The following is a 14,701-nucleotide window of genomic DNA, read 5'->3' on the forward strand; positions in this document are numbered from 1 at the left end:
TATGAAAGTCTGGTAGGATTCTGTTCCAAATCCATCTGGCCCTGGGCTGTTTTTTGAATGGGAGACTTTCAATGACTGTTTCTATTCCCTTGGGGGTTATATGACTATTTAGATTGTCAACTTTATCTTGATTTAACTTCAGTAAGTGGATTCTACCAAGAAAATCATCCATTTCTTTTAGATTTTCCAATTTTGTCAAGTATGAGCTTTTAAAGTACGACCTAATACTTTTTATGGATTTCCTAGGTGTGTGTTGTTATGTCTTCCTTTTCATTTCTAATTTTGTTAATTTGGATACTATCTCTTTGCCTTTTAGTTAGTTTGACTGTGTTTTTTAGTGTTTTTTTTTTAATCTTGTTGATATTCTCAAAGAATCACCTCTTAGTTTTGTTGATTCTTTGTATTGTTCTCTTTGTTTCTACGCTATTGATGCCTACCCTGAGTTTGATTATTTCTTACCAGCTACTTATCTTTGGTGTGTTTACTTCTTTTTGTTCTAGAACTCTCAGATGGGCTGTTAAGTTGCTAGTATGAGACCTCTCCAATTTCTTTATGTAACACTTAGTGTTATAACTTTCCTCTTAGCACTGCTTTCATTGCATCCCATAAGTTTGGGTATGCTGTGCCTTCATTTTCATTGAACTCTAGAAAGCCTTTCATTTCTTTATTTTTTCCCTGATCCAGTAATCATTGAGTAGAGACTTGTTCAGTTTCCATGAGTTTATAGGCTTTCTGTTGTTGTTGAAGTGCAGCTTCAGTCCATGGAGGTCTAATAATATACAATGAACCATTTCAATCTTCTTGTACCTCTTAAGGCTTGTTTTATGACCAAGTATATAGTCAATTTTGGAGAAACTTCCATGTGGTGCTGAGACAAAGGTATATTCTTTTGTATTTGGGTGAAATATTCTGTAGATATCTGTTAGTTCCATTTGATCCATAGCATCAGTTAGTTTGATTATTTCTCTGTTGAGTTTCTGCCTTGGTGACCTGTCCATTGGTGAGAGTAAGGTGTTGAAGTTTCCCACTATTAATGTGTGGGGTTCAAGGTGTGATTTAAGGATTAGTAATGTTTCTTTTACAAATGTGTGTGCCTTGCATTTGGGGCATAGATGTTCAGAATCCATGTGTCATTTTAGTGGATTTTTCCTTTGATGAGTATGACGTGTCCTACACTATCCCTTTTGATTTTTTTTTTTTTTTTGGAAGTCTACTTAGGTATTAGAATGGCTACTCCTGCTTGTTTCTTAGTTCCATTTGCTTTGAATTTTTTTTCAATCACTTTACTCTGAGGTAATGCCAATTTTTGTTGCTGAGGGGTGTTTCTTCTATGCAGCAGAATGGTGGATCCTGTTTTCACATCCACTCTGTTAGCCTGTGCCTTTTTATTGGGGAATTGAGTCCATTGATATTGAGAGATGTTAATGAACAATTATCGTTGATTCCTGTAGTTTTGATGTTAGTGGTGGTTTGTGTATATGTGTGATGCCTTTCTTTTGGTTTTGCTTATGTGAAATCATTTATTTCTTGTGTTTTCTTGGGCATAGTTACCCACTTTGTATTGGATTTGTTTTCTTCTAGTATCTTTGTAGGGCTGGATTAATGGAAAGAAATTGTTTAAATTTAGTTTCTTCGTGGAATATCTTGTTTTATCCATATATAGTGATTGAGAGTTTTGCTGGAATAGTATTCTGGGCTGGCATCTGTGGACTCTTAGACTCTGCCTGATATCTACCCAAGCCCTTCTAGTTTTTATCTTGAAAACAAACCTTTCCCACATCTCAAAATGAACAAAATACTAACGGCATACTTAATAAGACAACATGCTAAGTTCCTTCTGACTGTAGATTCTAGAACTGTTCAGAATTGACCAGTATTGCAGGCCAACTGGACCCCTGTGAAACCAGGATTTTTTCCATGGGGGAATCCGCACAGCCAGGAGACAGCCTGAGGCTGATCGTCTGCTCTATGTGCCCTACTGAATCTCCTTCCATTGCACTTTACTTACAGCTGAAGGCCCACAGACTGTCACCAGACAGGTGAAGTGCATGCGGATAGAAAGCTCACACTATGCGACAGTTATCACCAACTGTGAGGACAGTAGCTGCTGTGCCACCTTTGGAGATGGGACGTCTATTATCGCAAAGCCACAGGGATCTTACCAGGTAGGTCAAATTGGGAAATGGGGACTGACAAACGTAAATGCCCTGGCAGTAACAGAACACTCTCTTCGGGGACAGTGGGAATTTCTGCGGTGATACCCACTGTTGCTCCTGTCACTCACCTGATCTTAGAACATAGCTCTTGTGCTTTTGTTTACTCACCTTTTCAATCTGTTTTAGGATTACATGGTCCTGTGTATTGTGTGAAATTAGTAGCTGTGAGTCGAAGTTCGACTAAGCAGCTCCCTGTCCTGGGCACTGGGAGGGCAGGACCACCCCAACCACCTGACTTACTCCTACCTGCTTCCCCTCATTTCCTGCCACTTCCTGTTTCCTTCTTGACTGCAGTCCACCCCTAACGCCCCAGTGGAACTGAGGGAACAGCAGTCTGTGTGGTCCCAGGAGGACAATGTGCCCAGATGAAGCAAAGCTTTGTCCTTCAAAAGTGGAGGAAGAACATGGCAACACACCGCTCCCCAATTTCCCTGACCTTCCTACCAAACACAACACTCTGGTGTCAGCTAATGGTCTCTTTAGTCTTCAAATGATCCCCCCCCCTGCCGCCCCTTTTTTTTCCTGTTAAAGAAGGGACATGAACTAAAATAGTACACATCATGTTACAAGAGACTGAGAGCCAAAAGCCCAAGTGTGGTGGACACATGGCCGTCCCTGAGACAGTGGCTGTCCTTCCTGTCCCCGGCTTGTTTGTTTGTTTGTTTGTTTTTGTAGTTTGTGTTCTTTTTTTAATTTAATTTTATTAATTTATTCATATTACATCTCAATGGTTATCCCCTCCCTCGTATCCTCCCTCCCTCCCATTTTCCCCTTACTCCCCTCCCCTATGACTGTGACCGAGGGGGACCTCTTCCCCCTGTATATGCTCATAGGGTATCAAGTCTCTTCTTGGTAGCCTGCTATCTTTTCTCTGAGTGCCACCAGGTCTCCCCATCCAGGGGACGTGGTCAAATATGAGGCACCAGAGTTCATGTGAAAGTCAATCCCCACTCTCCACTCAACTGTGGAGAATGTCCTGTCCATTGGCTAGCCCAGGGGTCCCGCTCAAACTATGGCACCAGCCAAGGACAGTACGGGCCGAAAACTTCAGACCCCTACCCAGATCTAGTCATCCAGTATAGAATGCTAAGGGTCAAAGTAAGTGCTGCAAGTGAGAAAGGAAAGAAACTTAAGTGTAAGCATTCACTAGCAATGACACCAGTAGTGATTTGAATTTTTAAAAATGGCCCCCCACAGGCCCACAGGGAGTGGCGCCATGAGGAGGTGGGGTAGGCTTTGAGGTCTCAGATACTCAAGCCACACCCAGGGTGACAGTTCACTTCCTGCTGCCTCTGAATCCAGCTGTAGAGCTCTCTCAGCTGCTTTTCCAGCACCATGTCTGTCTGTTTGTCGCCATGTCTCCCACCATGACAATGACGGACTAAATTCCTGAACTGTCAGCCAGCTCCAACTAAATGTTTTCCTTTATAAGAGTTGCTGTGGTCATGGTGTCCCTTCACAGTAATAAAACTCTAAGAGAACACCCAAAGCATAGCATCAGCAATAAAATAAATAAATAAAAACAGACTTAGTTCACTTCATTTTTTTTTCTAGTTAAAATCCCCACATGGTAGTCACAGCTGGGGTCTAGGTCGCTTGAAACACACTCTATTGTGGGCTTTCATAAGATGATCAGTGAATGCTGAAGACTAGCTTCCACAGGTTAGGGACTTAGGGTGTGTGTGTGTGGAGTCAGCAACTAATCACTCAGCAGATTCTTCTCTGAGGGAACAAAATTTAATTCTTTGGCAACAGCAAAAAACCCTCTGGGTCTTGAAAAAAAAGGAGAGAAATCATACACACACACACACACACACACACACACACACACACACACATACACACACACGCACACTGGATAAAGCAAGGCTCTAACAACTTTTTCAAGCAATATAAAAATTATTAATGTGGTTACATTCTATTTTTATTTAAGTGAATGACTACAATAAATATATGTAAAAAAACAAAAGGACAGCATGTTTCTCCAATACACTTACAGGATTAAATGATTTATGTATTACAGGTTAAAAAACAACAGCAAATTATTCCCAATAACCCATATACATGCTTATGTAAGCAACTTGTTATAGATTAACAAAGTCTAAGCAAACAAGGTATTTTTATCAGCCAGTTTCTCTTACTGGCAGGCTGTAATTTGTGATTACAAAGAAAGAGCCAATCATCTTATTATCTATCTTAAAAATTAATCTTATAAAAAAAACCTTAAGAGAGTCATAAATCTAAACTTTTATATAAAAACAATCAGTCAATTTTACTTTAAATTCTTAGATGCACACCTACTCATTAACATTTTTTGTTCAATAATATCAGAAACCAGAGGTCAAAAATGGGTACTAGAAATTAGTCACCACCTTGATCACCAGCCCAGCTTTAGCAAGAAAGGCACATCTGTTAGTACTAGTTGGGCTGCTGTCGTGCTTGCTCCCTGACTTCAGAAAATCTTTTGGTAAATAATCAAGGGTGTGCCTTTCTGAACTCTAAATTACTCCTCAAGATTTTCTACATCAAAGACACTAAGAAAACATCTTAACCTAACTATACTAACAATTTACATCACTAACTTCTTTCTGAGGGTGGTGGCTGAGTCATTAATCTGCTTCAACAGCAAAACTTGAGTATTCTAAATGCCAATGACACTGACCAGTGAGGGGCTGGAAACTACCTTAGAGTTTTCATACAACCCATAGATTAGAAGGGACATGATGACTGCGAGGACAGCAAGTAGAACAGAAACTCCACAACAGCATAAAGTCCTCAGGACACATGGTCCCTGGGGCTCTGCCTCTCTGAGGCACACCCATCGTGGTTGTGCTAACTCATGGGCTAAATTCATGAATCCTAAAGCTTTTTGCTCTTTCTCTTGAACAATCCTCACGAATTCCTGATAAGGAGACTTGGTGAACATAGTCTCTTTCCCAAGGTCAGGAGTCATGTAGCTGTGTCTCTTGAAGATGGCATTAAGGTGGTCTTGGCCAAAGGACAATCAGAAGGGTTGGCTGCCTGCCTTTAGATAAATTCCCTTCCACCAAGAAGCCATCAGACTCCTAAGAAAAGAGAAGCTACTTTGGGCAGGTCTACCATGCATAAGGAGGGTCTTCCAGTTTCTCCCTTAAAAAACATACCAAGTGAGCACTGAGTCTGTGTGATCCAATAGAGCTGAGGGATGGCAGATTTTTTTAAACTTAATTTGTTTTGCAAGTACTGTACTTACATTATCTCTACCCTTCCAGTTCCCCCTTCCAACTACTCCTGTGCTCCCCTCTCAAATTCATGACCTCTCTTCTTTAATTATTATTATAAATACAATAATTAGATAGATAGATAGATAGGTAGATAGATGTATAAATAAGTATAACTCACTGACTCCATTCTGTGTTGCTTGTATGTATATGTATTTAGAGCTAATCACTTAGAACTGGAGATAACCTATGGGGATTATCCCCAAAGAAGATTGAATCTCCCTTTTTTTAGTCATTGTTAAGTCCCTGAAGATCTTCCTGTAGGGGCAGGGCCTTTTGAGACTTCCCCCATGCACATTGGCATTGTCAACTGGTGGTGTCATTGCGCCAGCAAATGGAATCAGTTGTACTCTATAAACTGCTGCATCTTGAAACTCTTATGCCAGATGAAAGAAGCTACCCAGGGATACTTCCATCTGTATGGAAAATCTAGAATAGAAAAGTTCATAGAGACAATGGAATAGTGGCCACTGAGGATGGGTGACAGGGATGATACAGCGATGGCTAATGAGGCTGCAGTTTCTTTGTGGAGAGAATGATATAAATATTCTAGAATCATGCATGATATCTGCACAAGTTCTTGGATATACTAAGACATTACCAAATACTACACTTCTAAATATAAATTATAATTCACATAAAGGAATTAGAAGCTACCACATAAACTCTATCAGCTGTCTATGCCAGCCACCAGAAGGATAAAGGTTAACCAAGGCTTCTAAGAAAGTTCGTCACTTTAAAAGATGTTTCCTTGTCCCAAAACATAATGGATATCAAACATTTTGCATGTTTGCTTACCTCAGTTAAAATGGAGTAAGTCTTAAATAAGAGTGATAGGGCAAATACAGAAAACATATGAAGATGGGAAGAAAAAAAAATGAGGCTATAACCAAGAGACTGGACCTTCTCTTTGTCCCTTGGTAAGCAGGCCTTCCAAAACATCACACTCTTTCTTGGGAAATGTTTTTGTCCTGAAAACATCTTTCAAGGCCCTCAAATTGTACAAGAAAATTTAATATCTTTTTTTTCTTTCTCCTCTCAGGTCTTACCTCCAAACACTGGCTGCCTTTATATTGATAGAGACTGTTCCGCTACATACTGCCATGAATCGAGCAGTAATATCTACCACCCCTTCCAGAAGCGTGAGCAGCTGAGAGCCAGCAGGTACATCATGAAGCACACCTCACAGGTGATCTGTGAGGTCCTGGATCCCGAGGGAAACACCTTTCAGGTAAGGTGCAGGGCCTGTGTGGAGAGAGAGAGCCTGGACTTCTCTCTGAGTTAGGGTTTTATTGCTGTGAAGAAACACCATGGCCACAGCAACTCTTATTTTTAAAAAGCCATTTAATTTGGGTTGGCTTGCAGGTCAGAGGTTCAGAATGTGCTTGTCACAGCAGGAAGCATGGCAGCACGTAGGCAGACATAGTGCTGGAGAGGTAGCTGAGCATTCTGCATCCACACCTGCAGGCAGCAGGAAGAGAGTGAGACATTGGCCTGGCTTGAGATTCTGAATTCTCAAAGCCCACCCCCTAATGACACACTTCCTCCAGTAAGGCCACGCCCACTCCAAGGTCACACTTCCTAATCCTTTTGAATAATTCCACACCCTATGAGCCTATGAGGGCCATTTTCACTCAAATTACTACAGCTTTTTTTTTTTCTTTTGGAAATGCAGTGCACAGTATACTGTTCTACGTAGGTTCTATGTAGATTTCGGCATTTGTACATTAGGCTAGTTTTCTCACCCTCTGCCAACCATTTGTGAATATTGTCAATATCTTTCCTTCGATTCTCAAAGTATACTTTTACAGGGAAAAACAATCTGACTAATTTTCAAAGGAAAAATTGTAAAGTTACTAGAAAAGTAGAGAGATGCGAGGGAAGAGATAATGCAACCACAAACGATGACTTAGGAATGAAAGCAAGAAGAAACACAAGCATTCTGCAGTTTCGTGGCCCTGGGGCAGTCTGTGGTGAGACGTGCCCAGCAGGGCTGGCGAGGGAGAGAAAGCTCAGGTGGTGCCATGGTGGTTCCCTTCAGTGGCACAGTGGCCCCTTGGCCTTGTTCGGGAATCGGCAAACTGTGGCCCCCTACTCTATATAGATTAAGACCTAAGATGTTTTGTCTTACATTTAAAATACTTTTACAGTCTAAAGACTATTTCATGACAATAAAGGTACACACAATTCAAATTTCAGTGATGCCATGGCAACTGTTACTCTAACACAGGGATGCCCTTCGTTGCTTGTCGCTGTCTGCTTTTGCTCAGCAGTGGACAGGCTGTGCTTTTGGGAAGAAAAAAAAAAAGAGTGTGTGGCCTGTAGCTTCTGAATTATTTACTTCTGGCTCTTGACCAAAAAGCATTGCCACCCAACACTTTAGGCATTTATCTTTCCCCCAATCCTCATCCAGGAGTGGAATTTCCTCCCATTGACTAGCGGGTATGGGGTTAGTTTTTAGATCTGGACTCAACCCACAGAATCCCTAATGCCGTACTGGAATGCAGACCATTCCTGGTCCAGCTCATGTTTTTCTTTGCTAAGTAACTGAGACTCTTCCTAGCACGAGTGTGAACTGATGGATTTCAGTTGACAACGACTAGCAGTGAAACATAAAGCCAAACCCCCAGATTGAAATGTCTGGGGCGTTCCTCGCCCACTAAGCATGTTTCTGATACCACTCTGGGGCCACACCCCCTACAGTGGCAGCCTGTGCCCTGCTCCTTTCTGAAGAGATGCTTACCAGACACACACAGCAACAGTAACTGGAATACCGCCTCTCTTGTGGATCCTAAATCTGTTTCCCCATATACTCCACCAGGGAGCCACGGTTCTACACTTGAAACCTCAGCTTTCACTATGCAAAGGTCCTTTCAGCATTTCAAGACAGCAATTGCATGAGTGTTTCTTTCCTTCATGTTTAATTTCTCCATCCCTCAAACTAATTCCTCATAGGAAAAAGATCTTAAGTCCCCTCGCAACCTTGGCCACTTTCTTCTGAATATGTTGCCGCTTAACAGTCTGTGTGTGGTTTTTGAGTGCAGCTGCACTGCTAGGGTCGTTCTACTTTTATTAACTTAAGTCATAGATGATATCACTACCCTGTAATCATACATGCTTGCTTTTCTGATCATCCAAAAGAGGCTGTGCTTGCTCACGCTGGATCAGTGGTGATGTAGGCACGTTGGCATTTTTTTCCCTCTTCAGTTGCTCATATGCCTTGTCCTTAGGTCATGGCTGATGGCTCTGTATCAACAATGTTACCTAAAAAGAAATTGGAAGATGACTTCAAGGTAGAGACGGAGGGATACGAAAGCTTATCCTCCCTTCATCTTGAAAAGAATCACATGCAAATCTATGGTGAACATGTCCCCAGGTAAGATGACACTAACAATGTTAGGGTTTTTACTCTCCATCCATTGCAAGTTCAAGAAGCGTCTTCACCCGGGTCTCTCCAATGTTCAGATTTTTACTTCTTCAAACAGATTTTTTGTCATCTATGCGGACGGATCAGGGGTGGAGCTTCTCCGAGACAGTGACATAGAGGAATACTTGTCCTTGGCTTACGGAGAGTCGACGACTGTGGTGCTCCAGGAACCAGTACAGGAGCAGCCAGGTAGAGACCCATGCTGCCTGCAGCTCCCTGCGTCCTTCAGTGACTTGTCCTCTTGCTCCTCAGTCCCCTTTGCTCATTTCGCTACTCCAAGTACCAACTGAATGTGTTCACCTTATTTAGCTCCTAAAACTGATGTTAATTAGCCATAAATTAGTGTTAATTAGCCACACAAAGAGCCATGTAATTACAAATGTGTATAAAGTCTATGATGAATACAAATATTTTTCAAGGAGAGCTTCAAACAGAACAACCTGGTGTTGGCTAGGAAATTTCTCTGAAGATGCTTGAGACCTAAGAGATAGTTAGTGTGTTCGTGTGTGTGTGTGTGTGTGTGTGTGTGTGTGTTTGTGTGCGTGTGTTTTGTTGTTGTTGTTGTTGTTGTTGTTTTAAAAGCAAAATCCCAATGTTTGATTCTAGCTCTAATGACTCAGGAGCTAGATGCTGTGTTGAAAGCCAAAAAGCTCCTCCTCCACACTGTTTTAAATACCCTTCTCTTGAAGTCCTTCCTTCCGGTTTAATCCCAGTCATCTCGCTGCTTGCCCTGCCCCTTGACCTAGGGCTAACTTCATTAAATCCTGTTTACAAAAAGCTCTTGGATTAAAGGCATGTGCTAGAGCTGAGCCACTCCACAACTAGAAACAGGTTTTTACAGTTCACACTTTTGGAGTTCACAATGGGATCAAGTATCCTGCAACATGTATGTGTAGGGACGTGATGACTTCTTGGAGAAGAAGTCACCAAGAGCCACAGACATACCTAAGCATGCATGAAAGAGGCAGTCCAAGTTGAGGCTGGGGTGAACAAGGAAGATCCTGCTTTACTCATTGAGAAACAGGAAGTCAAAGAAGTTTTAATCATGCATGAACCTAACGTAGCTGTCAGGATTGGTTTACTCCGGAGCACAGCCTGTTAGAAAAGATGACTCCAGTCCACAGTGCGATGCCTCTAAGGCACATGATTGAATGTTGTATCTGTGAAGAAGGCAGGAATAGGAGTCAAAGCAGTTTGTTGGTATAACTGAGAGGACCCAAGTATGATTGTTGAGGGACAGATTGTTGAGGCACCAATGAATGCTTTTGGTTGGTTAAAATCTGGTTTTCAGATGTTGACCAACTCACGGTCTCAGAGAGCAACATCATAAAGCAAAGCCATTGTACCTGACTAAGGTTATTGTGTAAAAGGCAGTTCAGAAATATTCGTTGAACTTGGTTAACACCTGTTGAACTTATCAGGATCACTTTGGTAGAGAAATGACCTCTGGTAACTCTCTTTAACCCAGGGGCCCTGAGCATCACGGTTCTTCGCCCTTTCCATGAAGAATCACCATGGCTAATGAAGAAGGAGTTAGACACCATCGTCCCTCTGAACCTCCAGTCAAGGTCCTGGGAGAGCTTTCCTTCAGTCGAGGTATCCATTACCTACTATAGAGCCACTTTGTTTGCATAGCCACTCGGGAGCATGTCTTCTTGCATAGTTTTAAGTTTTATATATGTTCATCCTTCTGTAGGGTAACAAATAAGCTCAACAAGGGTTATATTTGGAGATTTTAAGCATTTGTAGATGCAGCAGTAGACTTTTAGAGAGCCATGCTTGGATAGCTGGTTGCAGTTTCACCTTGTATTCTGCATTGCACACCTGATATATTCCTGTATAGTTAAACTCTCTCTTGAATAGCCTGTTACATTTCACCTATCATGGCCTTCCTGATACTAAACCACTTTCTTTGTCATTTCCTGCCTGTTCATTTTGAAACAAAACTTTGTCTTTTCTTCATGTGTTAAAAAGGTACAAATTGAGCAGAGAAGGGGTGGGGATGAGGGAAGGAGGGAGGAAGGAGGGAGGGAGGGGGAGAGGCAGGAGAGAGAGAGAGTGTAGAGTTTGGCATTAATTTTGCAACTGCAGTGTTAGCAGTTAAATACTGTAGTCATGACCATGCCAGATTAGCAAAACTCCACCCTAAAGTCTTAAAAGAACAAAATAATATTTTGCTGAAGCATCACTAAACCCTGCGTCTTGTAAGATTGTCATTTTGTTCTGCAACCACTATCTGAAACATGTCCAACACATCATATGGTTCTCAGTTATGAAGTCCGTGAAGACGCCCACAGATGTGATCATGGGGCATATTGTTAATAAGTGAGGAGGGCGATGTCTCTGAGTTTTTACTTTCAGTAGCCTACACTCTGCTATAGCAAAGGCAGAAATGAGGATCACTCAAGAAAAGAAAGACCAACTTCTCCTCATTTATAATTTGGTGACTCTAATCAAATTGGTGAGATAAAAGTGGCCACAATTTCTTGTCCTGAATCTTTGAACAGGTTATACTGGATCACAATATTCTTCTCTGAAAGCTGAAAATGTTAAAAGGCTGAAGGTACTAAGGGATAATAAGATAAATATACCCCACTCTGCATTAATGAAGGTTATTTTCTTTATATAAACTTGTATGCTACAACTGAAAGCCACTGGGTGGTGGTCACTGGCCACTCTTTTAAAAGCAAAGCACCAAGGCAGCAAAGCACACTAGTCTTGATGTCAGTTGCTAAGGTGATAGAGATTTGAACTCACTCATAGGCAGGCATTCCTTCCCAAGAAACGCCTAAAGGATTTTGGAGATGGATCTCATTTACAGTGATCCCAGACAGAATGATTTTACTCTTAGAATCTTCCTAAATAAATTCACAGAGAACCAGGAAGGTAAAGACTGCTACCTCCAAATGTTATAGGTGAGCTGATGATCTGAACATGCTAAACAAAGCATCACTTGTGTGACATGAGTTAGAATGTTGCAGAATTACCAAGAGCAGAATCACACAGCCCTCCTGAAAACAATACCCAGGCCCATGAGAATGAGGGGACACTACTGTGTCCCTCACAGGAGGTACTGTGACAGCTTCAGCTTCTGTTGAAAGGACTGACTCTCCGCTTGGTCCTTCAGATGGTCACTGAGTAACTAAAAAACTAGATAGTTTGGCATCTCTCCCTCCATTTTGTATCTGTCTCCTTGCTTCTTAAAATTTGGATAATGTTGCTACTCAACTCTTCATATACATATGGTCATCATTTGAAGATCTTTCATGTAAAACTAGCAGTCCTCTCCTTCAATAAATAAGATATGTCTGAGATTTTCAGAGTCTCTATAAGGAAAAGATTATCAGTCACCAGGTTTTACAACCTCCTTGTCCTAGTTAGCTTTAATTATCAAGTGGACACAGTCTAGAGTCATTTGAGAGGAAGGCATGGACTGTGGGACAACCTAGATCAGATTAGCCTGTTGGCACATCTGGGGAATATCTTGATTATTAATGGATACAGGCAGTCTCAGCCCCCTGTGAGTGCCACCAACCTAGGCAGGTGGTCCTAGACTATATAAGAAACCTGGTACCACGCTCTGGTGAGTGAGGCATAAGGTGAATCATTAAGCACCATTCCTAAGATTCCTGCCTTGAGTTCCCGCACTGACTTCCCTCAATGATAAACTATAACCTGAAAGTATAAGCCCAATAAACTTTTCCCTCCCCAAGTTGTTTTTGATTGGAATAAAGTTTTGTCTTTTTGCTCACTTAGGTTTGGGTTCTTTCTAAGTTCTGACTATGTAGGCCTGACTGGCCTTGAACTTGCAGAAATGCCTCTGCCTCTGCTGTTGGCTCTGTTTCTTAACAAGTAAATTTTATTATACAATCCAACTAGCTTACACAAGAGGGGGAAAAGGTTAAAGGGAAAAAAAGAGTGAACCGTCTGGTATTCATTCCACAGGACAGGTCCCTAGGTGTCTCTGGTCTGCGCGCTGGTCCGGCCTGTTCGCTGATCCTTTTCCCGATCCATGTGCGCTCAAGCCTGGTCTGAACCTGCTACTCTCTCTGTCCTCTCTGCCTGCCTGTCTGTCACGTGCAAGGGGCAGTCTCCCTTTCCCATTGAGGGTTGATTAAAAGCACAATAGTCCAGGTGGAGTCCTCAGGTCCACTTCCTGAATTTCAGGCCCAGGATGGCTCTACCCAGTCTATCTCAAGGTTAATCTCAGGGAGTATCTGTGGTGTGTCCAAGGGCAAAGCCCACCAAGACTGCTTTTACCTGTGACAAAGCTTACAATCCTTCCCACACTCTGCCTCTGCCTCTGCGGTGATGGTATTAAAGGTGTGTGCCACCACAGCAGGTGGTTTGATTGGTTCACCCCAGCAGCAGCACCTCTAGAAGTCTCGGGGCTCCATCCTAAACCCAAAAGAACGAACGCTGACTTTCTGACTAATTCTTTGTTCTTCGCCATTGCCTCCTATAGGCATCTTGGATTCCAGGGATAACTCAGAGCATGCACATCTTAAGTATGATGAGTGAAAGCTACGCATCCTCCACCACCCTCATCTCACCCCCACCCCGTGCCCTCCTCTGGCAGCAGCAACCTTCTAATTATCTAGAAAGCTCTGATCCTGAGATGTCGATCAACCAAACCATACTTGGGTCAAGGCTGCCTAAGGATGCACACATATGCATTGCTCTCCCTCTTTTGTTCCTCCCTTATACCATCCAAAAGCTCCAGTTAGCTCCTTGAAAATGAGGCACCGGATGCTAGTCTCCATGGTTCCCTGTGTAGCCACAATGAGTGATGAATGTCTTTTCTGATTCGCCATTACTTTTGCCATTTGGGTTGGGGCAGTGGGTGACCAAGCCTGGTCTCTTCCAATCCCTCAAAGTCAGGGGTCTCTACAGGCTTAGGAACCCTATAATTTCCCCCCTGATCTAGTATGCACATAAGTACTCTTTTTTTTTTTAAATCCATTGCTGTGCTATTTGACTCCTAGGTGAATCTTTCACTCTGTTTGTTGGCAGAAAAAGACCCCAGGACCTCCATTCGGCACTCAGATTTGGAAAGGCCTCTATATCGGGTCTAAGCAACTGACAAACATCCCGGCCCCTATTCTCAAAGGCCCCAACGTGCTGCAGATGCGCCAGTTCATCCAACATGCGGTCATAAAGAAGGAGGTGAAGCTGAAGCTACAGATCTCCCTTAAGGTAACAGGAACCGGGTGACATGACAGGCATCCCCCAAAGGGACTGGGAAGGGGGCAAATCATCCCAGTCCCTTTCTGATAAGCCTGAAATCATCTAGCTTTTGCCAATAATTAAAATAGCACTTGAATGTCAGGCACCCCGCACAGAACGTTGAAAGGGAGAGGGCTAATGATTCACGTGTTAAGTTGCAGGACTCATTAAGAGGCTATAGTTTTTAAACGACTAACCTTTTATGTACAATTTCTCCTTATGTTCTAGCCTTCTTCCTTACAGCAATGGAAAGCTAGTGCCCTCTGTAGAAAGGGTAGAACCACACATTAAACTGATACTTGTTCATGCATGAGAACAGTTGCTACTTTGAAAATGGTCTAAGACTTTATAAATAATCACATCTACAGCATCTTTTTAAACTACCTTGGAGCATTATATACTTTCTATGGTTACATGCCCAGAACTCAGCATTGAGAAGTTCAGTGTTGATGGATATTGATCAAACATGGGGAAGGAATATATTTCATCTAGAAGCAAAGGCATGTCCATACACAGAACCATACAGACGGTACTGAGAGACCTAAGAATCATCTACCCCCAGTTGACTCATT

At 42.3% G+C, this 14,701-nt stretch overlaps 1 protein-coding gene across 1 annotated transcript in view; it reads left to right on the forward strand.

Moving 5' to 3' along the window:
* The window catches only part of SPAG17 (sperm associated antigen 17), a 209,574-nt gene that overhangs the window by 150,368 nt on the left and 44,505 nt on the right, over window positions 1-14,701 (forward strand). Inside the window, exons 31-36 of the mRNA XM_084757928.1 lie at window positions 2,011-2,165; window positions 6,519-6,707; window positions 8,707-8,852; window positions 8,962-9,092; window positions 10,372-10,499; window positions 13,917-14,099. Coding sequence (XP_084614054.1) covers window positions 2,011-2,165; window positions 6,519-6,707; window positions 8,707-8,852; window positions 8,962-9,092; window positions 10,372-10,499; window positions 13,917-14,099 — 932 coding nt within the window. The remainder of the gene's footprint in view (window positions 1-2,010; window positions 2,166-6,518; window positions 6,708-8,706; window positions 8,853-8,961; window positions 9,093-10,371; window positions 10,500-13,916; window positions 14,100-14,701) is intronic.

Source organism: Acomys minous (genome assembly GCF_964271855.1).
Source record: "Acomys minous genome assembly, chromosome: 14".
Classification (NCBI taxonomy): domain Eukaryota; kingdom Metazoa; phylum Chordata; class Mammalia; order Rodentia; family Muridae; genus Acomys; species Acomys minous.